This window comes from Mytilus trossulus, chromosome 3 (genome assembly GCF_036588685.1).
Source record: "Mytilus trossulus isolate FHL-02 chromosome 3, PNRI_Mtr1.1.1.hap1, whole genome shotgun sequence".
NCBI lineage: Eukaryota > Metazoa > Mollusca > Bivalvia > Mytilida > Mytilidae > Mytilus > Mytilus trossulus.
Genome location: NC_086375.1, coordinates 35,159,642 through 35,186,165, shown reverse-complemented (window position 1 = coordinate 35,186,165; position 26,524 = coordinate 35,159,642). Strand labels below are relative to the sequence as shown.

The following is a 26,524-nucleotide window of genomic DNA, read 5'->3' as shown; positions in this document are numbered from 1 at the left end:
TACCTGTAATACATTGTAGGATTACAGTGAAATCAACATATAAAGATCACCCAAAACTGATCTTATGCAAGTGGTGCCCTTGAAATTGAAGTTCAGAATGCGTAGATTTTACAAAAGTGGCACCGGATAAAACTACTCTGAGGATATTTAAATTTTCAAATTTAAAGTTTTTTTCAAACAACGCTCATCTCCCCTTAACAATGATTGAATATGAAAAGAATGTGCAAAGAAAAAACATACATATACTGCGTTATATCTGTATAATAAAATCATATATGAATAAAAACTGAACACTTTAGGTATGAAATGAAAAAAAATTGACACTGCAAGAGCATTATGTATTCACAACCAAAAATAAAAGATTGTCAAAAAAATCATTGGAATATAAACAAAACAAGTCAATATTATGCCCTGGGTAAAAAGGTAAGAGAAAAAAAAATATATATATAATGTCAGATACAGGTATAACAAAAGAAGTCAATATTATGCACTGGGTAAAAAGGTAAGAGAAAAAAAAATAAAATATAATGTCAGATACAGGTATAACAAAAGAAGTCAATATTATGCATTAAGTAGAAAAAAAGACGAAAAAAACCAATTGTATAATGTCAGATACAGGTACAATGTATAACAAAACAAGTCAATATTATGCACTAAGTAAAATAAGAAGTAGAAAACAATTGTATAATGTAAGATATTGGTAACAAAAATATGTAAATAAACTATATATCATGAGACTAACATTTTAATCATATTAATATTCTATAACCTTATCATTTTAATAATATTTTATAACAACCAACCCATAACTAGTTATAAACATATTTATTGAGTATATGTGCTTATTTTGAGTAAAGAAACATAAAAATATTTCATTGGGACTATAACAATGGATTATTAATAACAACATATTGCAAAAAATGTGAGTATAGGTGGTAATATTTCAGTCAAACAATATTATTTAAGCATGAAAGTTACTGGACCTGTTTTTTTAGTCAATAATACTGAGGAGAAAGCCAAAAAAATGTCTTTAAAAAACAATGATCAAAAATATATATCTAATTCAATAGATTAAAAACAATTGAGTTTTTCAAATTACTTATGAGGAAAATTGTCAACATTATGAAAGGTGTAAAATCTTTCAAAGAAATTTGTATGTTCTAAGGGAAATAATTCTTTCAGCATTTATGCAATCTGATAACAACAAAAAAATTGAAAAAAGAGAATAAAAACAACATAATTTTTGTGGATCAATAATTTGTAGACATATATGCCACAAATAGCATGTCTTTACATTCACTGTTTCATTCAAGACTCCAATAGTACATGCCAGCGACAAACTTGATCCCCTTTATTTTCCCTCATATCTGTCCAATGAGAGAGTTCCTCTTCTCCACTGCTGTTCAATCCTGTCCAAAAAATAAGAATTCATAAATTGTGATAAAAGCAGAAGCAACACACTCTCTTCATACATAATATTACATCAAAGTCCTGTTTGTGTGTGTATGTGTGTGTGTATTCTTTCATAGTTAAGACTAACATGTAAACTTTGTTCATTTGACTTAGGGTGCTATTTGAGACCAATCGTTTTTGGCACAACTTTTTGGAAATTTGGTTCCTCAATGCTCTTGAACTTTGTACTTGTTTGGCTTTATTACTATTTTGATCTGAGCGTCACTGATGAGTCTTATGTAAACGAAACGCGCTTCTGGCGTATTAAATTATAATCCTGGTACCTAATAAGGCCAGGGTTTTTTAATTTGTTGTCATATTTTAATCTCATTCGTTTTTATATGTATAGGAAAACAAATAATCTGTTGAGAGAATTACTGTCTTGAGGCCACTTGATCTTGTGATTTAAATATTGCTGACTTTTTTGAATATCCAAATGTTAGTTATTTTTAACTTGATAATTTTGGAAATTTTTAAATTATATAGAATCAACTCCATCTGGCACAGTTGGTCTTAAATGGATTTGGATTATTTTTAGGGCCTTTTTTATTTATAACTCTTCAAAATTTTCCGGCCTTATACATCCTTTGCTTTCAAATATTTGGCTTTTAGGGTTTATGATAACATAAACCCATCATAAACCTGAGAAATGAGCTTCATACACATGAAATAAATTTATGTCCTGTTTTCTTTTCTTATTTTTTGTAAAACAAACCTAATGAAAACCATCCAATCATCTCTTTTTTCTTCATACTACGTTTGTTATACACAGAAACCATCAAGGTCACCTCAGCCAACTGAAACAATGCCACCTGGAACATAAATGTCTCCTTAAACAATGGATTGGGCTGTCCTCTTCTAACAGATGTCTTACTTCTTGTGATTTCCTGACCAGTGGGGGACATTAAGGTTAGTTTGGCATAAGTATCTGAAATTAGAAATCATGTATTATTTAAACTATTGTGAATATTTTTACTGGAAAAATATGATTCTTTGTTGTTCACTGCAATAAAGATATTTGTTTTATTAACGTTTTATCTAAAGTACTGTCTTGAAATTATGCTTTTAAACTTGTTGTTTATTGGTGTTTTTTTTTTTTGTCATGATAAAAAATTGTCTCAAATCTAATTCACCAGCATCTTCCCTAGCCAGTTCCCTTCTCTCTACACTTGGCAGATTTAGCCAACATTTGTGAGTATAATGCTGTGCCATCTATAAGTAGAATAAAGTCACACCCATTCTGACTACGGGTACATCATTCTTTACCAGTGGCAGCACTAGAACTCTCTTCGGTGTGGAGGTGTCAAGATAGTTGCATCTTACAAATTTCGTATAGCAGGAATAAAAAAATTACATTTGTATTCCAACAAATGTACAAGAAACATAACCCAGAACTTCAATTAGTTGATTAAGAACTTTAAAATTGTCCCTAAACATTGTTCAATGTTTTAGGGATAAAGATGTGTTGCTCAATAGAATGTGACCATTGTTACTTTCAATTTCTAAATTTACATGTGCTCATCTTGAAGGAGCGTTTTGATTGGATGTAACCAGTTATGACTTCTTCCAATAGAAATCATTACCTTGTGTCTATGAAATTCTAGCTTAATTCACCAGGGGTGGAGAGGAGGGACTAGATTGTAACCCTTGGCTAGCAAAAATGAATCACCAGGTGGAACTGATCTTTAAGAAAGGTATGATCAAAAACTCACTACCCCATGCAAGTGTTTCATTAATTAACTGAACTTACAAGAGGACAAAAACCTTTCTTTATATGAAACTCTAAAACAACATGCAAAGATATAAAAAAATATTTAAAAATTAATGCAATATCTTCATATAAACAAAATTTATAAGCACTACTTGTAATTTTCCATGATTTTTACATGTGTGCTGACTTTTACAACCGGAATGAATGCATTAATTTTTAAAAATCTACAAGAAACTAACAAAAAAAGGATTAAATAAAATATAACAAGGTGTTTTTTTATAAGTTAGAGGAGGAAAAAATCCCCAACATCACCAAGAATCATTTACTTAACCTTTTATTTTTATGATAGCTGGAATATCAACAAATAGAATACATTTATATAACTATGACAACAATATTGAACTCAATGTCATTCATATTCATTAATGTATCTGTTGAGGAAGAATCAAAGCCATTATTTAAAACTGGTAAAATAAATAGCTGCAAGCCTATGGTAAATATGATATCTAGTAGACTCACTTAAAGGGAGATAATTCATATTTGACAATTAACCTAATACCTTTTAACATTACTAATCAACAGAAACTTATCTGAAGGTTATTAAAGCCCTACAATAAAAGCTTCTATCTGACCAAAGACATATTGTAGCATTAAATTAATGATAAGAAATGTTACAGGTTTCAGAAGTTTCTGAAAAAATGCTTCAAATACCAATACATACTTTCTTTTGATAGTACATTACATATTAGCTATGAATTTTTAATAAAAGTTATGTACATATTAGCTATGAATTTTTAATAAAAGTTAAGTGTATAGAAAGTTTACCTGGAGCTCTGTTCATGGCCATGTTTCTGAAGTTACTTCCTTTGATGACTTCAACAGTCAATCGACCAGTTGTTCCATTATAACCAAGACCCAACAACAATTCTGGCATACCGCCATGTTGCATGGACTGGGTAGAAGAAGCACTGTCACTCCTCGAAAGACTGGATACATCAAATTGGGACTCTCCACCCTAAAAAATACATTAAGGTTTTTATATTTTACAGATATATTCACAAATAATTTAGTCAGACTGAAGTTTTCAGCAAAAATTATTAAAATGGTGATACATGGATGTTTAACGTTCAGCAGGAAATTAATATGCATATTCAGGAGGAGACCATTTAAATGTGACATGAATATATAACCCTGCTTTGTACTAGACTAACATCCTGAGCCAGATTTTTAACATGCTAGTTTACAAGGTAACAGGAAGACATATCACCTTATCCAGAAAAATAATTTGGAGTCGGAGCCAGCAAGCTTTTGCTATCACTCCTTAATGCTGCATGCTTTAGGGTATCTTATATTTTTGATAATTGGATTTTTTTTATACCACTGTACAGGTCAACTAGCAACTATCAACTTGTCTAAATGTTACAATTCCTAACGCTATGCTAAGAAAATCTTGAAATTAACCTACAGTAGATTTCTGTATCTCAAGGTGTTAAAAAACAACATTTACATTATTTTTGGCTGAAACTGTCAACATCTTGACTAAGCACCTTACTTATGATTTGTAACTAAAATATAAACTTCGAAGTTTAAAATCTAATACCTACATAAATGTAATATGTAGTGCAAAAATTCTACTTATCAAGCTCTAACTTACACTAAGGTTACTCCTTGGTTCAAGAATGACAAAATGAGTGGAAGCACTATCAAGATTCAATGAGGCAAATCCTATAATACTTTCTCCTATCATTCTCTCTCTCCTCATCCTCTCTACACCATATAGACGAATACGTATTCCCATGCTATGGACTTCCTCTGAAATACAATGATAAGAAGGTTAAACATTTTAAAACTTCTTATTTCAAGAGTCTATGTATATAAGGATCTTCAAGATTTATATGATGTCACGATTTGGTGTGCTGATGTGAGAAACATGTACTAGAAACCACCAACCACACTTTTTTACAATTTTTAAACAATTTTAGGGACTAAAAAAATATATCTTTGTAAAATTTTATAGTTACAACATCAGGGTTGTTCCCCTTTATATATTTGAATATATTAAGGTTTCGCGATATAAAAATTAAGTACCTGGTACTGTTGACCAATAATAAATGTGATACAAAATTCTGGCAATAAAACAAATAATAAAAACATCAATAAGATTGTTGTTGTTGATTTTTTTAAGTAATAAAATAAATTAATGACCATAAATAGAAAGTGGACAAGTTTTTGTCAGTTTTGACATTTATCTTTCAAGAATTAGTTCCTTCAACATCAGGAACCTTTTATTATTTTCTTTAGATTTGAAGGAAAAGAATAGATACTCATTGTCCAACATTTTCGAAACAATTTAAAGGCATGATTAAATCTTTACATTTTTGTTAAAGTACATATACGTATTCAACATTTTAAAGAACATTTTACTATTAACAATAACCACAATAAACCTATTTCTCGTATCAAACATAAACTAAAAGAACTAGCCAAGGAATTTGTTTTTGTCCCGGCCGAAAAAGCTGCTAATAATATTATTATTGTTTGACGTAAATTTTACATTGATGTTCTGAAAAAGGAAATCACAAATTCACCAACATTCCAACTGACTCCATTTTCAGAAAACGAAATCTGTAACAAACATAAACTTTTAGCCACCGCTTTACAAGCAGAGCCAAATACAATGAAAGTCCCAACTATGTATTGGCTTCCAAAGCTACACAAAAACCCTTACAAATATAGATTTATTTCGTCTTCAAGCCATTGTTCAACTACTAAATTGTCTATTCTTCTTACCAGCACACTTGGTACAATTAAAAACCTTATAATAAATTGTTCAAATAAGGCCTTTGAAAATAGTGGAATAAATTACTTTTGAAGTGTCAAGAACTCGTTGGAAGTACTAGATAAATTGCATGCTTATATTGGTGATTTTGAATCTGTTCAAAGTTTTGATTTTTCTACCCTGTAATCTCTTTTAGGTCATTTTTTAGTAGCAATAAACAAAAAAACTATGTTAATTGGACATGCTTTGATACTATATATGGCCTTGAATTTTTACTAGATAACATTTTTGTTCGCTTCTCTTTTTGTATTGTTATGAGTTACAATTTATGACAAAAATAAGCAAAGACCCATCAAAACAACATCTGATAAACAAATTTAATAATACTTTTAGATATTTGGATGATATTTTGGCTCTCAATAATGACGACTTCAGTATGTATATTAATGAAATTTATCCTGCTGAACTTACTTTAAATAAAGCTAATACTATCAATGACCACTGCCCTTTCCTCGATCTTGATATCTATATCACTAACGGAAAGCTAAATACTAAAATTTATGATAAAAGGGATGATTTTTCATTTCCTATCGTTAATTATCCCTTTTTAGATGGTGACGTTCCCTTGTCACCATCTTACAGTGTTTATATATCTCAACTTGTACGATTCGCTCGTGTATGTAACAATGTTTTAGATTTTAACGAGAGAAATTTATGTATTACTGAAAAATTATTACACCAGGGTTTTCGATATCACAAACTAGTCAAAACATTTACTAAATTTTATCATCGGTATAAAGACATCATTCGTAAATATAGCTCAACTTGCAGACTTTTTATACGTTCAGGTATTTCACATCCAATTTTTTATGGAAATATTCTTTATAAAGCTCAAAGGTGTCAGTATTCACCTCAGAAACTTACAAAACCTTTGAATAGACTTATTAAGAAGGGATATAATTACGATACTGTTGTCAAGTCATTAAAGATTGCATATTTTGGCGTTAATATTGAGTCACTGATAAGGTCTTTGCGTTGGAACTAAACACATTTATTCTAAAAACAGTTGTTGGCATGACACGGGTTATGTTCTTCTCATATATGTTATGATGGTATGATACTAAACCCCTAACGGGAAGGATTGTGCCTGATGTTCATATGATGAAATCATAATCTTTCAGTCAATTTAATTGAAGTCTGGAGCTGGCATGTCAGTTAACTGCTAGTAGTCTGTTGTTATTTATGTATTATTGTCATTTTGTTTATTTTCTTTGGTTACATCTTCTGACATCAGACTCAGACTTCTCTTGAACTGAATTTTAATGTGCATATTGTTATGAGTTTACTTTTCTACATTGGTTAGAGGTATAGGGGGAGGGTTAAGATATCACAAACATGTTTAACCCCGCCGCATTTTTGCGCCTGTCCCAAGTCAGAAGCCTCTGGCCTTTGTTAGTCTTGTATTATTTTAATTTTAGTTTCTTGTGTACAATTTGGAAATTAGTATGGCGTTCATTATCACTGAACTAGTATATATTTGTTTAGGGGCCAGCTGAAGGACGCCTCCGGGTGCGGGAATTTCTCGCTACATTGAAGACCTGTTGGTGACCTTCTGCTGTTGTTTTTTTATTTGGTCGGGTTGTTGTCTCTTTGACACATTCCTCATTTCCATTCTCAATTTTACTGTATAAATTTGTTTTTTGTTCATTAATTTGTACATAATCCAGACCTTTAGTTTTCTTTTTTTAACTGTTTTACATTTGTCATTTCAGGGCCTTTAGCTGACTATGCAGTAAGGTTGGTTTTACTCATTGTTTAAGCCTTATAGTACCCTATAGCTGTTATTTCTGTGTATTGTCTCTTTTGGAGAGGAATCTCATTGGCAATCATACCACATCTTCTTATTTTATTTACTAGTGGACCAAAAATCACAGGCTTAGGAACTAAACAATACATATCATTTAGAAAGACATCTAGAGCTTAACATATGCCCCTTAACATCTAACCACCACCCAAACTGTATGTTCTTAGTTTAAGAATTATAAATCTAATAATGTTACTTGAAAGAATAAAACAATGTCATCACATTACCTTGTGGTATTTTACTGAAGACAAAACTCTCTTGGTATACAGGATTCTGGCCAGATTTGACTTTGGTTTTAAACTTCTGTTTCTTGGTAGGCAGTAATACAATCCTAACTTGAGCATGGCTTGCACCACCACGTTCAACACTAGGAATTTCCTGAGCTTGGTGAACAGTTATTGCCATTCTGCCACGTTTGGGGTCGTAAGAAAAGGTCATCTCTATACTGCCACATTTTGATATTAGAGGTGGTTCCTTCTGAAGGTCACTGACATCAAATAAATGTTCCTGGAATTGTAAAAAAAATATGGTGAATTAAAATAGATACATGTTAAATGTCATAAGACAGCAACCAAACAACATAAAATATCAAAAGACATTTAGAGGTCTCCATCAATACACAAAGTATTTAAAGAATATTTCAAGCTTTACATCAAAGGATCTAGCACTAACAACTAAATTGGCCTACTATTTAAAGGATAAAAGAATATGGTGAATTAAAAAAGATGAGAGAGCAACCTAACAACACGAAACATCAAACAACATTTTGAGGTCTCCATAAATAGACCATTCTACCATATGTAAAGCTTGAAATCAAGAGTCTTAGTCTATCATCAAAACCAATATGGAAAAATAAAATGCTGAATTCAAATAGATATGTGTTCTTCGTCAAGGACATGGACACAAAGAACTAAAGGAGATCTATTAACAGACAAGTTTCCATATGATATGTCAACCTCTTAATAGGAATAACAGCCTGGAGTCCAGTATCAACAAGCAAAATGAATGACTGGTGAAAGAAATAATTACTTTAACAACAGAACTTTTATAGATTTTTTTTTTCCTACAGGGAATTCCAAAGTGTTAATCTCTGCAAAAAAAGCTATATGATAAGTAAAGCATTAATTAAAACTTCAATTCTTTATTTGATGTCTTTATTTGTATACTGCATTTTATGAAATTACATTAATTGACATACATGTTGGTAAACAGTAGCAGAAATAAATACATGCAATAATTTCTGAAAGTGTTGTTTTCGTTCAAATTTTTTTTTTATGAATTCTTATAATCAGATCACTTTTATTGTAAACTGCATTATATGAAATTACATTAATTGACATACATGTTGGTAAACAGAAGCAGAAATGAATGCATGCAATGATTTCTGAACATTTTGTTTTTGTTAAAATAAAACTGGAGCATAGCATAAATGCAAAGAAGACTTCCTGTATCATTTGAACACAATGTGTAACATATTAGTCATCTAAATGCTAGTTCCTGTGATTAAAAAAATTAAAAAATTCTTTCGCCATTAACCAATTAATTAACTTACATAGCTAACTGCCATATGGATTTGATATTTTCCAACAGCAATTTTATATTCCTATGATTAGTATTGCTTTTTTTCCATGTTTTGTCCTAAATTCCATTATAGTGCATATAAATGTTTATAAATCCTTCACAATGCTATTCCAGACTGTAATATTGACATTTAACAATTTGTTGATTGACCTCACCGTACAGATCACTAATTAATTAATCAATACCAATTAGTGTAATTATTGTGACACATACTCTAACAGCTAGCTGTTGCACATATGTATTACAACAAGAATTACAAATTTCACTAGATAAAAGTACAACTAAACTGCCTTTTGAGACACTGAAAGATATTTATTCCGATGTATAAAAAGATGAGATGTGATGTGAATGAAAATGAGACAACTGTCCACCTAAAGACTTCATGACAGGAATGTAATGGCTTGCGGTCATTGTACATCCTTCAATGACGAGAATGTAATATTATATTGGAAGCGTAAATAATTCTAATAATATCATGTGTATGTTTGTTGGTGTTTTATTCGAGAGGAGCTGACAAATACAATATTTCAAAAAAGTAAAAATAATCAACTGTACATCACAGAAGATAAGTAAGCAAAACTTGTTGCTTAAAGGGAAGAAAAGCTGATGAAATATTACAGTATTTAGCCTATAAGTTTTTATTAATTATGCAAAAACAATAAGACCATTAATTTTTCATAGAAAATCTGAGAAATGTCCTGTTTCATTGGCAGTTCTCCTATAAGCAGTTAATTACATCTATGATTTGTTTACTACTAGTGTTTAGCGGTGAAGATACTTTAGAATTCATGCTGCAATAGCAGAAAAAAGATAATATTAGCAACAAAGCAATTTTGAGAATGCCTTAGACCACATATACCAACCTTCTAGGCAAGATGCATAATAAGTTTGAATTCAATAACAAAACATTTATCACAAGGACAGTTCATAAATAATTTGTTCTAATCACAATTTCAATGACTTTTAAATTGTTGCTTTGTGTTCTGACAAGAAACTTTTAATGCATACTGGTAATTTGAATATTTTTCTACAGTCATTTCTCAATTAATGATGCTGAAGGGAAATAAAAATAATGGTAATGTAAAGAATAACCAAGGTTATCTTTTATTCATATCATGTTTTCAATATTTTACACAGAACTTTCACTAACTAACAAATACATTTTAAAGTTTGTTTTCAGAACACATATTAATAGTTTCATAACCATCAAAGCAATATAAAACAAGAGGCTGTCAGAGTGACAAGAAAACCTGATTTTCCTGCATGAGAATAATGTTTGCAAATCTGGACCCCAAACAGGATTACGTAAAAAAAAATCAGATTCAGCGTTTCAAAGAACTCCATATATTCAATTTTTGTTGAAATCAAACAGTTTAATTTTTTACTACCATCTGAACCAACTTCATGAATTTGAAACCTGAATAAAAATCTAAAATCTAAATACATGTTATTAATGAACAATAGAAGTTTTAGTTTTTAAAGGAGTTGTCGCCATACTGGAATATTATTTTCAGTCATAAGAATTAAGGCTACAACAAATCTTTTAAATGTCAAAGTAGAGTAGTACTTTTAAGTATTCCTTTTTCTAGAGACCTTTTTGTTTAAAAAATTATGAACTATAGTGGGTTTAAATTTGCATGTAGCAAATCAAAAATTTATTGTATGTCATATTTATTGCCTATATATCAGAGTTCTCAGAATCTTTTTCCCCCCCTTGTGGTCCTTGAACAAATTTGCTGTTTCTCACAATTATTTCTATTGCAAAATACAAAAGTGTGGTGGTCCTAAGGACATGTTCGTAGTTAAAACCTTTGAATCACCACTTTTCCAAAAATCTTTCCAAATTAATAATAATAGATAATTTGTTTAAATCTTGCTTTAAGTCATGTGGATATTATTCTGCCAATACTCAAGATGACCTATAAATACAAATACTTTCTCCAGTATAATAATACCTACATCAGCATCCTGTGATGTGGTGTCCTGTAAATCGGTAGTAAATTCACTTCCAGATAATGATGGAGTTGGCTCTGTCTGGTATGCTTTATTGTCAAATATTAACTGTTGTTGTGAGCTTGTATCATCTGCCACAGCATTCCCAGTGGCATCCTTTCTTTTGTCTATAACCTCTGCATCACTAGAGTCTAACTGAGGATCAGCTAATGAGTCCTGGCTACTGACAAGAGTCTGGACTGTGATATAAAACAAAATTAAGTTGAACTACAAATTGGTCTGTTTTGACCACTAGCTGGCATTTATGCATCAAACGAAACAATCTTTTACGTACCAATAATGTATAATTATAGTGAACAACTTAGTCAGGAATCTGATGTTGAGTGGTTGATGTTTGTTGATGTGGTTCATAAGTGCTTGTCTTTTTTTAAAATAGATTATATTGATTAGACTGTTGGTTTTCCTTCTTGAGTGGTTTTTGGAGCTGTACTGGCTTGCTGTTCAGTGTGAGCCATGATTATTGTGATTTTACAGTTTAGTTTCCCTCTTACTTTTTTTCACAGAGTAGAACTATTTAAAAGGTTTATGCTGGACAATGTACAATAAATGCCAAGTGGTGAGAAAAAGCTCACACTGGTCCATTAAGCCAGTTTGTCTCTGACTTTACTTTGTTTATTTCTTTAAACTACAATTTCTAAGTATTTTAAACCTAAAAGTAAGAGAATTTTACTACAGTATTTGTATGATGTATGTTATATATCTCAAGATTCCCAAGAGCTGAAATCTAAATTCTATTAATATTTCTCTAAGGATTCACTGCCAATACAATTCTATTAAAACAGAAGAAATGGATTTTGTTCATTATAGTTTACTACCATTTTTGACATTTCATCAAATTCTGTTATTTCTAAGGCTTTCTGTAAAGGTGTTAAGAGTTGTGAAAGATTCAAAGATGATTGCTTTTATGATATCTGCGACTTCAAAATATTAGAAATTTAATACTACTCTTTAAGTCCTGCATTATTTATCAGCACTTAAATTCTAATCAGAATGCCTACACATATATATTAATCTAATATTCTACTAATAAAACAGTTGTAAAAGAATGAAATCTTCTGCCCTTTAGCAGGAAGTTTATAAATCTTAATCTTCAAATTGATGACACCCACAGACAGCTGTCAGAAAGCAGCTTTCAATAAACAACAATTTGAAACTCTAATTAGATCTTGAACTATTTTTGGTGTAAGATCTTATTCTTTATTTGACGCAGTTTCAATCATTTTAATTTCTGAACATTTGTAAATTTTTATGTTGGTCATGAGTAGGACAAATGTATGATCAGGACCTTGTTTGGATTTTTTTTTTAAATCGGGACCTCAGGATTTCATGATTTTAAGCCTGAGATTTCGGGGTCAGGACCCCTCCAACCCACCATTTATAAGAGGCAATTCAAGAGTGTGTGGAATGCCATTTTTCTTCAAACTAGTTCAATGTGTCTTTACAGGGAACCAAATAGATTTTAAAAATACAGAAACTGATAAAACTATCAGTCGTGAGGTAGACTAGTATATATAAAATGTCTTTATATAACAGGGAACCTGACTGATTAAAAAAACATGAATAGATATAACTATGAATCATGTGGTAGTATAAAATGTCTTAATATAAGGGAACCAGACTGCTTTTAAAAATACATGAACTGATAGAACTATGAATCAGGAAGTACAATGCAGTATAAAGTGTCTTTATAAAACAGGCAGCTTATACTATAGACTGCTTTTAAAAATACTGATGAACTGAGAGAACTATGAATCAGGAAATTATGTAATATTGTCTGCCATTTTCCTAAAATTCATCACTTCAAATCAATTTCGATTGTTGTTGGGCATTTCTCTATGTTAAATAAGATTATATTAACTCAGATTCACTACTCACTGATATTAGTTATTACAAAGTACATCTTATAATACATTGTACATATATATGTTAATGTAATTATATGACTTCTAATCAACCCAATAATTTTGACATTTTAAGTCCTATTCTTTCACTTTTCTAATGGATTTATCCCTATGGAAATAAAATTGCTATGCTGTAGCCAAATTCCTCCTGCCTTGAGGTATTAAATTGTGTGTCATTATGAGTCATTGTGGTACAATAGTCAAAATATGGTAAAAGTACCATTACTCCTATATTAGAGTCTTGTGTCTCCACCTAGGTCTTTGAGCATTTACAATGGACTATCTCCAACATTGTGGAGTTGAAGTGAAATCATGGCATAGATTACCTCAGCTATATTTGGCTAAACTTTTAGGAATTTTGGTTCTCAATGCCCTTCAACTTCATACTTTGTTTGGCCTTTTTAACTTTTTGGGATTCTAGCGTCACTGATGAGTCTTTTGAAGACAAAACGTGCGTCTGGCGTATATACTAAATTTATTCCTGGTATCTATGATGAGTTTATAGACCTTGCTTTTGTTGACCTTCAATCGCAAAATTTATTATGTTTCTCTCTACCTTCCTTAGTTTTTGCTCAAAACAAAAAAAAATCGGTAAAAAAGAAATGATCTTTCAATGATATTACTCTACTTAAGTCTTGGACAACACAACTTTTTTGGAGTGTGTTCCTTACTAAGCATTTTTGATATCTTAAGTGTTTTAAAGGAGTACACAGGTGATTTCAGCCATTAAGACTTATTTTGTAGATCTCATCTCTCTGATAATTTTCACTCTTCAAAATGACCATTCATCAATTATAATTTAAATGATGTTAAACAAAAACGCAAAAATTGGTAAAAACTGTTATTAATAGCAATAACTATATTGACATATTTAGACAGTAGCTAGATCTGAGCATTCTAAAAAATGTCTGTCTTTGTCAGACAAAAGACAACAATGGACCAAGACCAGCCCTTTTGATACAGTGAGCTATTAAGCAAGATGTATATCGTGCACTCTAGCTGACTCTATTTCAGGTAATCATTCAGTCAACAAAATGGCTATGAAACAATGCGAATAGAAGGTACCTGACAATTTTAAAATGGCATGTGCACTTAACCATTAAAATGGTAGAACACAAAAGTAAGGGTTAATATTACTACCAACCTTTACGACTACTACGTCGCCTGCCACTTTTACCACTTTTGCCACTCTTAATACTGTGTAGTGTGTCTGACCGTTTTATACTGTGTGCCTTATGAAACTTGTTTTGCATCTCATCATCGCTGTCACTTGACGATTCTTCATCCTCATAGGCAAAAGCACTTCCTGTAATATAAGTAAATAAATGTAATGACCACAAATAATATATTTTTTATGTATACAATGTACATCCAAACTATGCTGTTGTTGACAGTCCTATAACTACCTATATTCTTGATGTGAATTAGTATCAATATCATATTATTCAATAGAAAACAAAGGATATAGGGTATCCATCTAGGACACAACATCAGTTGATACACAGCAAAAAATGACAACACACAAAAAGCAAAGGAACAATGCCTTTATTGCTGTTCTTCATCTCAAAGTCACTATGAAGCCTAAAGTCTACTTGTACATGTTATATGTTTAAAACTTCTATATAAATTTTATCCAGTGTTTCAAACAGCTGAATAAATGAATACTGGATATTTCTCTAGGCAACTGTGTGTTACAGGCGATTTTACCCTAGATTTACCTGAATCAATCTAAAAAAAGTGGATCACACAAGTATGATTGCAATTGAAAGATTAATTCATAAGAGCAAAAGGAAATTTTGGGTACAAAATTATACATGTTAGCAAGAAAAGCAACATAAATATACACAAAGTGACAAAACAATAAATTTTCTCTTAATGTTGTCTATGTCTCTTTAAGATATGTTGGCTATGCCTTTTTATAGCAGACTTAACAACATGTCTTTTCCTTTCTCATTGTTGAAGGCTGTATTGTGACCTATAACTGATTGTATCTTTGTCTTCTGAACTCTGGTGAATAGTTGTCTCATTGGCAATCACATCAGATCTCTTTATTTTTATATTTATATAACTTAAAGGACAGATGTGGCCAAAAGGTCAATTGCAAAAGTTAAGGTAAAATTACAGGCTTATATAAATCTATTCTTCTAATTATTCCCAACAGATGGAATAATTCATTCAACTGAAAGCAATTTCAGGACAGATATTCCATATCCTTAGCAATCAAATAAAAGCTGATTGACTTTATTTGCTTATGCTTTTAATTACAACATGTTTTAAACAGAATTTTTTATTTCTCTTGAAACCAACCATGTTCATAACAATATAACATGCCATAATCATAGTTACCTGATTTTTCATTTTATTTTTTATCAATATTGAAGTCATTTTATAAAACATTAATTAAGAGTTTACATGGGACCACTGAAAACTTCATTTTAATGGTCCCTAAGGAAAAGTGTATTGATTTTAAAGTGTACAAGGCTTGACAATCTTTCACAAACATTGTTTTTTGCCGTAAACCTTTTAACCTTCAGATGGCTTGTGTAAATATAGTTTTCTGTAATTCTAGTATGGGTATTAAATAGTAAGCAGTATTAGAAGATCAATATACATTTATTTCTTTTTCAGATAGAAGAAAAGACAAACATTTTTATTTTATTTTCATCTGTTAAGTCCTTTTCAGCATTCTACTCTAAGCTTAAAATATATAATATAAGATTATAATATGTAAACAAATTAGAAAATAGTTTTCGCTTTTTCTGTTTTTCTGTCTGAATTCATGGGTTTCAGCTATTTTGTTTGGCATAAGGACCAATCTGCTTTCCTAAGTATGCTAAGACTTGGACCAACAGCAGAGGTTCAAGGACAATCTCATTAAAATGCAAGTCCTGTGTCCATCTTTTCCTTTCAAAATCTGAAACTAGGTCCTACTTTCTGTTTTGCAAATGATTACATCAGTCATTAAACTGTTTGCCCACTAAATGTTTAAGGTATGTACCATTACAACAAAACAAAATAATTTCAAAAGTTATAAAACAAGAAGTAGAACATAGCTTTTTCAGATCCTTATACTAAGTATTTAAGTATGGACACATACATTCATATCATGAGGAACATGTGTACTAAGTTTAAAGTTGATTGGACTTTGACTTCATCAAAAACTACCTTGATCAAAAACTTAAACCTGAAGCAGGACTGACGGACAAACAAAATTACGGAAGGTAGAACTGACAGACAAATTAAAGGACAGATGCAAAGGCTGGAAAACAAAATGCCCCTTGTTGGGGTAAACAAATCTTTCTTAGCTAACAAGTAATAGTGGGTCTCATTGGGGTCTAAGCGTGACGCGGGATTGCCGATTTTTCGTAAGCGTGAAACGTGAAAGTCAAATTATTTTGTTGTGAAAACAGGAAATGAGGTCTTGCGGGACCCGGGAAATGACAAAAAAATGAGAATTGGTTACGTACATAGTGTTAGCGGGATACGGGAATCTGACAAAACAGTAAGCGGGATCCGGGATAGGAACCCCCCAATGAGACCCCCGTAATATATTGAGTGACCATTTAATAATTTCAACTTTTTTAGAATCATGATCACAGTTTCAAACTTCAGCACAATGACATAAATGTCTCTCATAGAAAATTATCAACAGTAAGTGATTCTTTATCATTCTTGCATTATAGACCATTATGTGGTAAGAAGTAAACAAAGAAGTTATGAAAAAATCACACAAATCACATGCGTTAAAATGCATAAATTAAGTGTAAGAAAAAAACTTCTGATTTCTGAATAATTACACAATTTTTGGAATTATCCCCTATTTAGAAAATATTACCAATAACCCAATTCAAAATGTATAAAATTCATCCAATTTTCCAAAGGAAGAAAATTTACTTCAGGCTATCAATCTCTAAATACTGATTAATGAGATTAAATTTGGATTTCTTGGAATCTAATCTTATAACACCTGCTTTTCTCACATATCAGATTCAAAACTGTACATGTATGTATAATACCTATATATAACCATTTTGATTCTTTACCTAGAAGTAATGAATTATCCTTTCTTTTCCATTTATACATAATATGTTGTGTAACATTCCTATATGGCTGGTCAGTAAATATAGCTAATGAATAATTAATAAAATCAATTGGAATTAACTCTTACCGTTCTTGTCCGTAGAATCTTCCTTTTTTACTTCCTCGTATTTCAAATTTTTATTATTTTTAGGTGTTTTATGTTTGTCCACTTTTTTTTTAAATAATCCACAACAAGAAAATAGTTGTGACGTTCTTTCACCAGTATCAAAGCTTACTATCTTTCTAAACATCTCAATAATAGCATTTTTATTATCATTGATTATTCCAAGTACTTTTAAGACGATAATTCGAATTTATGTGCACCATGGGAATCATTATTCCAAAAAGGTATTATATTAACCCTGAATATCATACAGTTGTAACTAATAAACTGACAAAACCCGAAGGATATCAACAATCCACAGCCTTTTAACCTCGCTTATTCAGAAATCAAATTTATTTTCAAGATACTTGAACACATTAAGCTTTCATTTGTGACACTAGATAATATCTTTTTCCATTCACCTATTGCGTAAGATGCACATAATAAGGCTTTTGAATGTGATGCTAAAATGTTGTTTTTTTCCCACCTATAGTCATGCAAGATGCAGATAAAAAGGCTTACGAATGTGAAACTATAATGTCTTTCGTCGATCACCTTTAGCAATGCAAGATGCAGGTAATTCAACTTTCGAATGTGAAACTATTTTGTCTTTTTCCTTTCACCTAAAGCAATGCAAGATGCAGGTTCTTAGGCTTTCAAATGTAACGCTATAATGTCTTTTTCCTTTCACTTATAGATATGCAATATATAGATAATTAGGCTTTCGAATGTGACACTATAAAATTCTTTTTCCATTCACCTTTAGCAATACAAGATGCAGATAATTACAACTGTAACAAAACATAAGAAACTTTCTAACAATATCAATTATTAATACGATTCCGTTTGTCAATATATATGTCAAAAAACTATCATTTGTCGATTCATAATGTGATTCATAACTGTTTTACTCCAATGAGTTAAAATGATTCTTGAATAAAGATCATGTTTGTTCTATTGTAGCGACAGACATTAATTTTCATCAACTGAAGATCACAAATATTGTCAACCAATCAGAGACAAACAATTCAAAAGCTTTTGAAAAATTAGTCTCTCTGGAATCTCTTTTACTTACCTAGTACATTACTATAAATTTATTTAGTTCCATTTTTTATATTGAATGGAGGGCTGGGATTGGAGAAAGACTTTTAATGTTATTTGATTAGCATCCAGGGCTGATAAATATTTCATGCATATTCTGACCATAACTAGAAAGAGGGTGAGTGGTAAAGAGACCTGGAGATTTAATGGTAGAAAGAAGAATTTGATTGTTATTTTCATAACATCCAGGAGAATAATTTTCATGCATTTTCTGACCATAACTGGCTAGAACAAAGAGCGCGGGTGGTAATTTAACGAGTTTGATGGTTTAATCAAAAAGGAGAAGGTAATTGAATGTGATATACTCCACATCCAGGTGAATAATTTTCATACATATTCTGACCATGACTGGGAGAAATAGGGTGGGTGCATGTGGTAAAGGAGTTTGATGGTTTAATAGAAGAAAGGATTTGATTGACTGCAATTTACTTAAAATCCAGGAGAATTATTTATATATTCTGACCATGACTAGAAAAAGGGTGGGAGGAAAATGAGCTTGATCAGGTTTATTTGAAGAAAGGAGGAAGTAATTTACATGCATTGAAAGGATAATTTTCATGCAAATTCTGATCATGACTGGGAGAAATGGAATTAAAGATGGACTTTGGTGAGGAAAAGAATTTGTGTCAGATGTTCAGACTTTTTCTATTCATATAAGACTTCAACAGCTCATTTAAGGTCATTTTACATTTAAGGGGGCTCGCAGGTCTAAATTGAATTTTTTATTTAATATAGGATTTCGATATATTTTTCTATAAATGAACTTTATCTTATACTTAATAGAAAAATGAAATAAAAAAATGGGGTCACCGTTCTTTTACGCTCACAATCTGCCTCCAAAAGAAGCATGCATTTTTGTTAATGTCCTTTTTTTCTGTTGAACTAATAGGAGAAATATGGGTAATATCGAAATTAAAAAAGAACTAAATTACAGAAATCGCTAAAATTTTACGATTACCTAGTTTGTGTACAGCTTGTTCGAAAACAACTAAAAGAAATATAGGTCACCGATGAGTTAAAAAAGATATTTCAAATGTAATGCCAAAAAATAGCATTTTTGCAACAAAGGGAGATAATTTGGAGCTTTTTCAATGATATCTACATTTTCAAAGTCACTTGGGGCCAACACGAATTGACTTTTTGGAATGATTTTTGTGCAATATGATAAAGTAACAACTAGTTAAGGTAATTGATAAAATTTGTAATGAAAAAATAAATGTTTATTTTTTTTCTGAAAATCTTATACCCGCAGATTTTAGATTTCTTTTCTTTTAATTTGAGACCCAAATAATACCAATGCAAGTATAAGGTAAAAGTATGAGTCAGCCTTTTCCTGCTGGTTAGTCTGTAGTTCTCTATGTTGTGTTTCATTTTTTTGGCATGGCATTGTCAGATTGTTTTTTTTATTTATGAGTTTAAATATTGCTTTTGGTATTATTGTCTCTCTTCTGGTCAGGACTTGGGGGGGGGTCAACGAAGTAAATTGGGAATGTGTCCATAAGATACAGATGATGTGTATGCTTGCATATAACGTTACAAAGGAACATAACAGAAGAACTGTAAAAGTGACACTTTCCAAATTTGTACTTGATCTGTGTTTTGTGGTATATGTAATAAGCATTGCGTATACATTTCATAACATTAAGTTGAGGCAAACTAAAATAAGAGAACGCCACGGAAACTTATTTTGGGATGAACAGATAGACAAGGGTCAACCTTTCTGCCTCCTCCACTAAGACGGGGCACAAAATTACTACTAAATGGTACAAGAAAAGACAAACAACAATTTAGTTAGCCTTACTTGAAGAAGGCTTTCATGTCTGTTGTGCATTATTAACACTTTCGTAAACTTCATTACTAGTATCCATCAAATATTTATATTGTATTCTCACTAACACTTTAGTACCCCGTAACATTTTCCTTTTTATTTGCCATTCATGTATCAATCACAGATTGATCGTCACGTCTAATCTTATTGGTGAAGAAAGAGTGATATTTCAATGTATATTTACAGCCTTGAATTTAAAATAATCAAAACTGACAAGAAAATAATGAACACAGAAAGTTCAATAAAACATTCATTCGGCTGAAAGATAATCTTAAATTTGTAACAATCAATATCCTATCAAATTCAATCGGATGAGAATATTGCTGCAGGTATTTTGTATTGTTCCAGAGATAATGACATTTAAATAACAGAATAGATGTCATAGATCCTATAATTGTGTGTTGGATTGTTTATTGTTATTTGTTACATGTTTTCATCAATAGATTATGTACTTTTAATAGAAATAGAATACTTGATACACTAGCTAGTGGAATATTGACAATAAATGAATACATAAATTACATAATTATTATCTCCTACAGTGGTATTTATCCTTTAATAAACAAGATTTGACCTTTTAACCTTATTCTTATAAAAGAAAGTTGTTACAATAGGAGGATTCTAATGAACAATGCATAAATTTACATTTCTTTGTTTATTATATGATATAAATTATAAAAAAAATGTATTACTAATGTCTATCAAATAACTGTTAATTCAGAAACTTATGCAGATGGTTACTGATTAAATTGAGAGATCTAATAAAATTATACATTTGCAAAAATTTGAGAAGGAATAAAATTGAGAATGGAATTGAGGAATGTGTCAAAGTGACAACAACCTGACCATAGAGCAGACAACAGCCAAAGGCAACCAATGACAATGGGTCTTCACTACTGAAATTATAATGATGCCAGTTTTTTATTATTGCAAACTTAAAACATTTCCCCATCTATTAAAACTAGGCCATTATTTCTGAATTTACAGTTTATAATTATGCCTTAAAGACGAAACCCTGGATTTTAAAATGACCAAACACAGATCCCTTACTGGAATGATGGACTAGTAAAGAATAGCAGATGTGCAATATTGCTTTTAAATAAAAATGAAAAAAAAATAAAATTCTTTAGTATAATTGATTGGCTTGTCTTGTCTTAATCAATAAGACCTTGACCATCTACAAGTACAGCTGTTACTACATTGTATCTATTCCCACTGCTACAACTCCAACTCTTGACCTTATCCAAGCTTAACTTTAATAGTAGATTTTATCAAACACTAACATGACTAACAGTTATTCTAACATTATATATACATAATGTTAGAATAACTGTTATTCATATATATTATGCCTTTAATATTCATGCAAAAAAACAACATTACATCACAATCCATTTGTAAATTCAGAGAGTGATTTACAAGTTTATTATTTTATTTTATTGATTAAATGATTGGCATTTAATATCCATCACTACCATCAGCATAAATTTGATGCATATTGAAGACAATAACACGTAATTTCACTTCTTATAGTGTGTGCTCTAAAGAAGTGTGACATAACTGAACATGCCAAATATACATGTAGTACAAAAGACAACAGTCTAGATACTGCATGAAATGTCACCCTACCAGGAAATTCTATTTGGCTGCCTATGGTCACCCTTTATATGGTCACCCAACTTAGTGGATAAGTGGCAAGAACATTCTTAGTTTAAATTATGTTGGTTTGAACTAGTATTTGATGATCAAACCTGCATCCTATCACTTTTAAAGTAAGCATGTTTATTGCTCAATGACTGATGCAGCTCTGTTATTCATTTAGTTTGTTATTTATTCATACTACAAAATGTTCAGTGTGAGCATGAAGTAAAATCACTTAAATTCAATCTGTAATTATCAAGTCCATATGCCAACTTTAAGTGGAAATCTCTTTTACAGAATGCATATCATCGTTCACAATTTATCAATTCTCCTTGTAAATAAATTAAAGCATACATATTCAAAGATTTCAGTGTTTGGTTCATTAAATTCAAGTCTACTTATCACTTATGGTAATCCTTATAATAATGTGAAATCTTATCAAGATTTTCTATATTTGAAGCACCAGTCAGTTGTCGGCTTTTGTACAGAAGACAATCTTAGAATTTTCACTACAGACAACCACTTTGTAAGAAACCTCCAAACTTATTGATAAACAACTTAATCAAAATTCAGTACGGATTAGCTACATCTTTAGTTCTAATAAAAATTGCGTGAAACATACCTAGTTTGTCTTTACTTGATTTGTTTTTCTTTGGAGGCTGATCAATACATGGAAACCCTCCACACGTATGGAAGCATAACAGTTTGTTCAGGTACATAAAAAAGACGATCAAAACAAACAGAAATGCTCCTACGGCACCCAGGAAAGCTACTGCTTCTGTTGGTACTGAAATATAGAAAGGATTTATAATTATAAATCAATCCGAGTTCGTTTGCTTTAAGATTTTTTTAAATATTGGGGATAAAAATTTTACATCACAAAACTTGAAAATGTATTTCATTATATTATCGATATCATGATTATAGAAATACAATTCTTCCAAATTGGAAATATAGACAAACTGATACATGTATATATGTAAGTAAAAACAATTATTTCTTGATCAAGATTAATCTTTTTCTAAGAAATATCAGGAAATCTGATATAATATGATGTATTTCTGATAAAATGTTTCTTCTGGGTTGCAATTAGAGTCCTGTCAGTGTCTCTTTGATTTAATTTAAACTTCATGATTCAATATATAAAAGTCAGTTCATTTTTAATGTTTTACAAATGTTTTAAATAACAAGCATGCTAACAAATTGTTTTCTTTGAAAACATAAATCAATTAAAACATGTGAAATGACAGCAAATACAATAACAAAATAAATAACAAACACAATCTAAAGTCCAGTTACAAATGAAACAAATAAATTATGGGATATGGTTGGGTATTTTTTTTTTTGCTACATTTAATTTGCATAATTTGATTTGACTTTTTACTTTAACAGACCATAAAATATTTACAATGAAATTGAGAATGGAAATGGGGAATATATGTCAAAGAGACAACAACCCAACATAAAAAAAAACAACAGCAGAAGGTCACCAAATGTCTCAAATTCATTGTCATTATAAAGAGAACACATAGTTTTTGCTAAATAATCAATGATAATCATGATAAATATTTTCTACTAAGAAAATACATGTACTTTTATTTTTGCTTTCTTTCTGACATGTAAAAACATCTTGTGTACATACATACACATGATATAGTGTATATATTGTTAAGGTATTGGCAAGCACATCCAGATATGAGTCCAGAGAAAATCAACCATTGATTTTTAAATGTATGCACATTCTATCTTAAAACTAACAGTTTCCAAATAACGTTAGAAAGAACATTTTACCTAATAAATGCAAAACAGCTGAAAAAAAAATCTGCTAAAATTTCAACTGAACAACATATTACATTTTGTAGTTAACATACATGTGTTAAAAAAAAAAGATTTGGAGTATTTGATAACCATTCACCCAAATTTTCTAAATCTTTTAACAACAGTAAAAATGGTGTCATTCAAAGGAATATTACACCATAAAATAAAGTATGTTTGTTTGCCCTAACCCTATTCACTCAGAAAATATCTGCCTACTCAATTTTTTTTAATAACCATGTTTACCTAATGTGGAAAAGTGTGTTTATTTAATCAATTAGGCATGAAGACTAAAATCATTTGGAATTTCAATTTTTCTTTGTGAAAAAAAGAAAATGCCTTCCTACATTTTGTACCTTTCCACTGTACGTATCTACCTTTGTGTAGTGTTTGGGCAAACTGAAATATTTTAAGTGTTGTCTTGCCTCTTAAATCAATTCTACTGCAAAAAAGTTTTCAGAGACAAAATTTCATGATTACATGTACATGTATCTAGTACAATGTACTGTCATTCATGACTGTTATATTTTTTTCAATATGAATTTTTGCCTGTGAAAAGACTCTTTGATTCTACATGTTAAGGAAGACAATGTTCCATAGATTGATGAAATTTAGTCTGGATTTTTGTGAGATTAAACACTGAACAGGTTTTTTTAATGTAGTGGTTGGTTTTACTTAAGTTCATGTATTTTTCATGGAGATGATTTCATCACAAAATAAATTGTTTCACTGAGCGCAGCTGGATACAACCACAGAGGTTCAACCCTAAACAGTTGGGGCAAAAATGGACACAATATTCTTTTTTTTGTTTTTAGTTTTGAAAGTTATTTATATCATCATGTAATGTGTTTTCGTACTAATAACAATTTTCACTGCTTACAGTTTTCACTGTTGAGTTTTTATTCCGGTGTTTACTCAAATTTAAAAAGCATGTCCTGTAGATTGATTTAAGGTTTCTAGATTTTTTTTCAATGCTTACTACGATTTTTTACTGTTTCCGATTACTTTGCGATTTTTGTATGTCAAAAAAACGGCGTCATATGTTTTCGTATGAAATAAAAATTGGATCAGTACACGGACAGGAAATGACTACAAAATCCGGAAATTAATATTTTCTAAAGTCGTGGTTCTATTGATCGCTTGAATCATAAAAAAAGTAAATAAATACTTTTCAGTACTAAAAATTACTAGTAAATAGTTTTAGGTTGGTAAATTGTGTGCTGAAATTTTAAGATTTTGATTAATTTCAGATTGGCACCTGGTTTGTACAAAATACATTATTTTTTCTAAAATAAAATGCAGTTTTCAAAATTTAGGATTAAATATAAAAAGTCAAGACTGTTTCATCTTCATGAATCAAGGATGTATACAAAAAATTATAAATGAAATATTGAATAATTAGATTTTGAACAACCATTTTATATAAAAACCCTACTAATTTTAACTCGCTGGTTTGTAATTAAAACGGCCCAAAAAACACATGACAGTCATATGTCTTGAAGATCTGGTATCTGACTTGCAAAAACATATCTGGACTTTATTTTAACCCTTCAGAATTTTTTTCTATAGCTATTCTAGTGATGCATATTTTTGACATTAAATAAAAATGGCTAAATAGGTCAGTTTTATTTAATTTGTTTTAACGTCTTTAAAAAGCGACGTTGAATATGTTTTAAATATGTCAAGTTGTAGTGGTGTTGTTGTTCTAAATATAGAAACCGAAAAACACGCCACAATGTACGCGTATGCAGCCGAAACCGACGAAATGTGGTTGATACGAAAACATATGACATACGAAAACATATGACACGACGATATGTCTGGTGAACTCATCAATTTAATTCTTTTCTGTCCCTTCTGAATATAAAAAAAAATAACAAGGACTAGTCTACAACCCCTCAGACAATGGGGACATTACTGTATATCTGTATTTTTATTCCTTATAAATATTGTTAAATTGGGGTTGGATCCGCTTTAAATATGGGCCCAGATCGACTGGGGAAGGAATGACTTGGTACAGATCAACTTTAACGTCTTCTTGTCAGATTTACATGAAAGCTTAGCTGCGGAACCGTAGCTCTTAGGTCCTTATGTTATTTTTTGACTATTTGCGGACCTGAAAGCGTTGTGCATGGGCCCTCAAGCCTGTGGGCCAGGGTTATGATAGTGGGTCTTATTAATCGTTGATTTTTTTTTTTAATATGACAATACCATACAAATGTTTAACAGATTTAAGACCAGTAACTTAAATGTGTTATGATAAAATTAAAATTCATAAAACAGACATTTCTGAATTGCAGTACAAAACTACATGTTTATTCTGAAATTTTGGTACTGTGATGTTTACATTTTTTTGTATTACATGTAACTATTGCATGTTTTAATTACTTACGCGTCACCATGTTTTCGTCAATTTGTGATGTTAACGATATTCAACGGATTTGTCAACAATTGACTGTTGCTTGCATGCTTTTGGTTCGCACAAATCAAGAACACTTTTTTTGCCAAAATTGTAAATTCTCAGTGCAACTTAGAAAGTGGTCTTCCTGTTCTGTGGAAGGGATCGGATTCGGATTTCTTAATTCTGAAAATGACAGTGATCCCTAGCACATTTTGTTTATTGCTGTGTGAAAAGTCTTAAGAAATAATGAATTT

The 26,524-nt window shown here is 30.6% G+C and overlaps 1 protein-coding gene across 3 annotated transcripts; it reads right to left on the bottom strand.

The window, feature by feature from the left end:
- Nucleotides 1–515: 515 nt before the first annotated feature.
- LOC134711329 (synaptotagmin-14-like) lies at nt 516–26,451 on the bottom strand. 3 transcript variants are annotated; one of them, XM_063571870.1, is made up of 10 exons: nt 26,262–26,451; nt 22,677–22,841; nt 14,446–14,607; nt 11,347–11,579; nt 8,034–8,313; nt 4,818–4,975; nt 3,989–4,178; nt 3,495–3,512; nt 2,168–2,380; nt 528–1,409 (listed from the first exon to the last, which is right to left on the bottom strand). In XM_063571870.1, exons 1-10 carry the CDS (start codon nt 26,269–26,271, stop codon nt 1,309–1,311), a joined length of 1,530 nt encoding a protein of 509 aa, XP_063427940.1. In that variant the 5' UTR covers nt 26,272–26,451; the 3' UTR covers nt 528–1,308. The 3 variants fall into 3 exon arrangements, with proteins under 3 accessions (XP_063427941.1, XP_063427940.1, XP_063427942.1); XM_063571871.1 differs by lacking the exons at nt 22,677–22,841; nt 26,262–26,451 and adding an exon at nt 17,470–17,702 and having other exon boundaries at nt 516–1,409; XM_063571872.1 differs by lacking the exon at nt 3,495–3,512 and having other exon boundaries at nt 543–1,409; nt 26,262–26,439.
- Between the last annotated feature and the right edge of the window lie 73 nt (nt 26,452–26,524).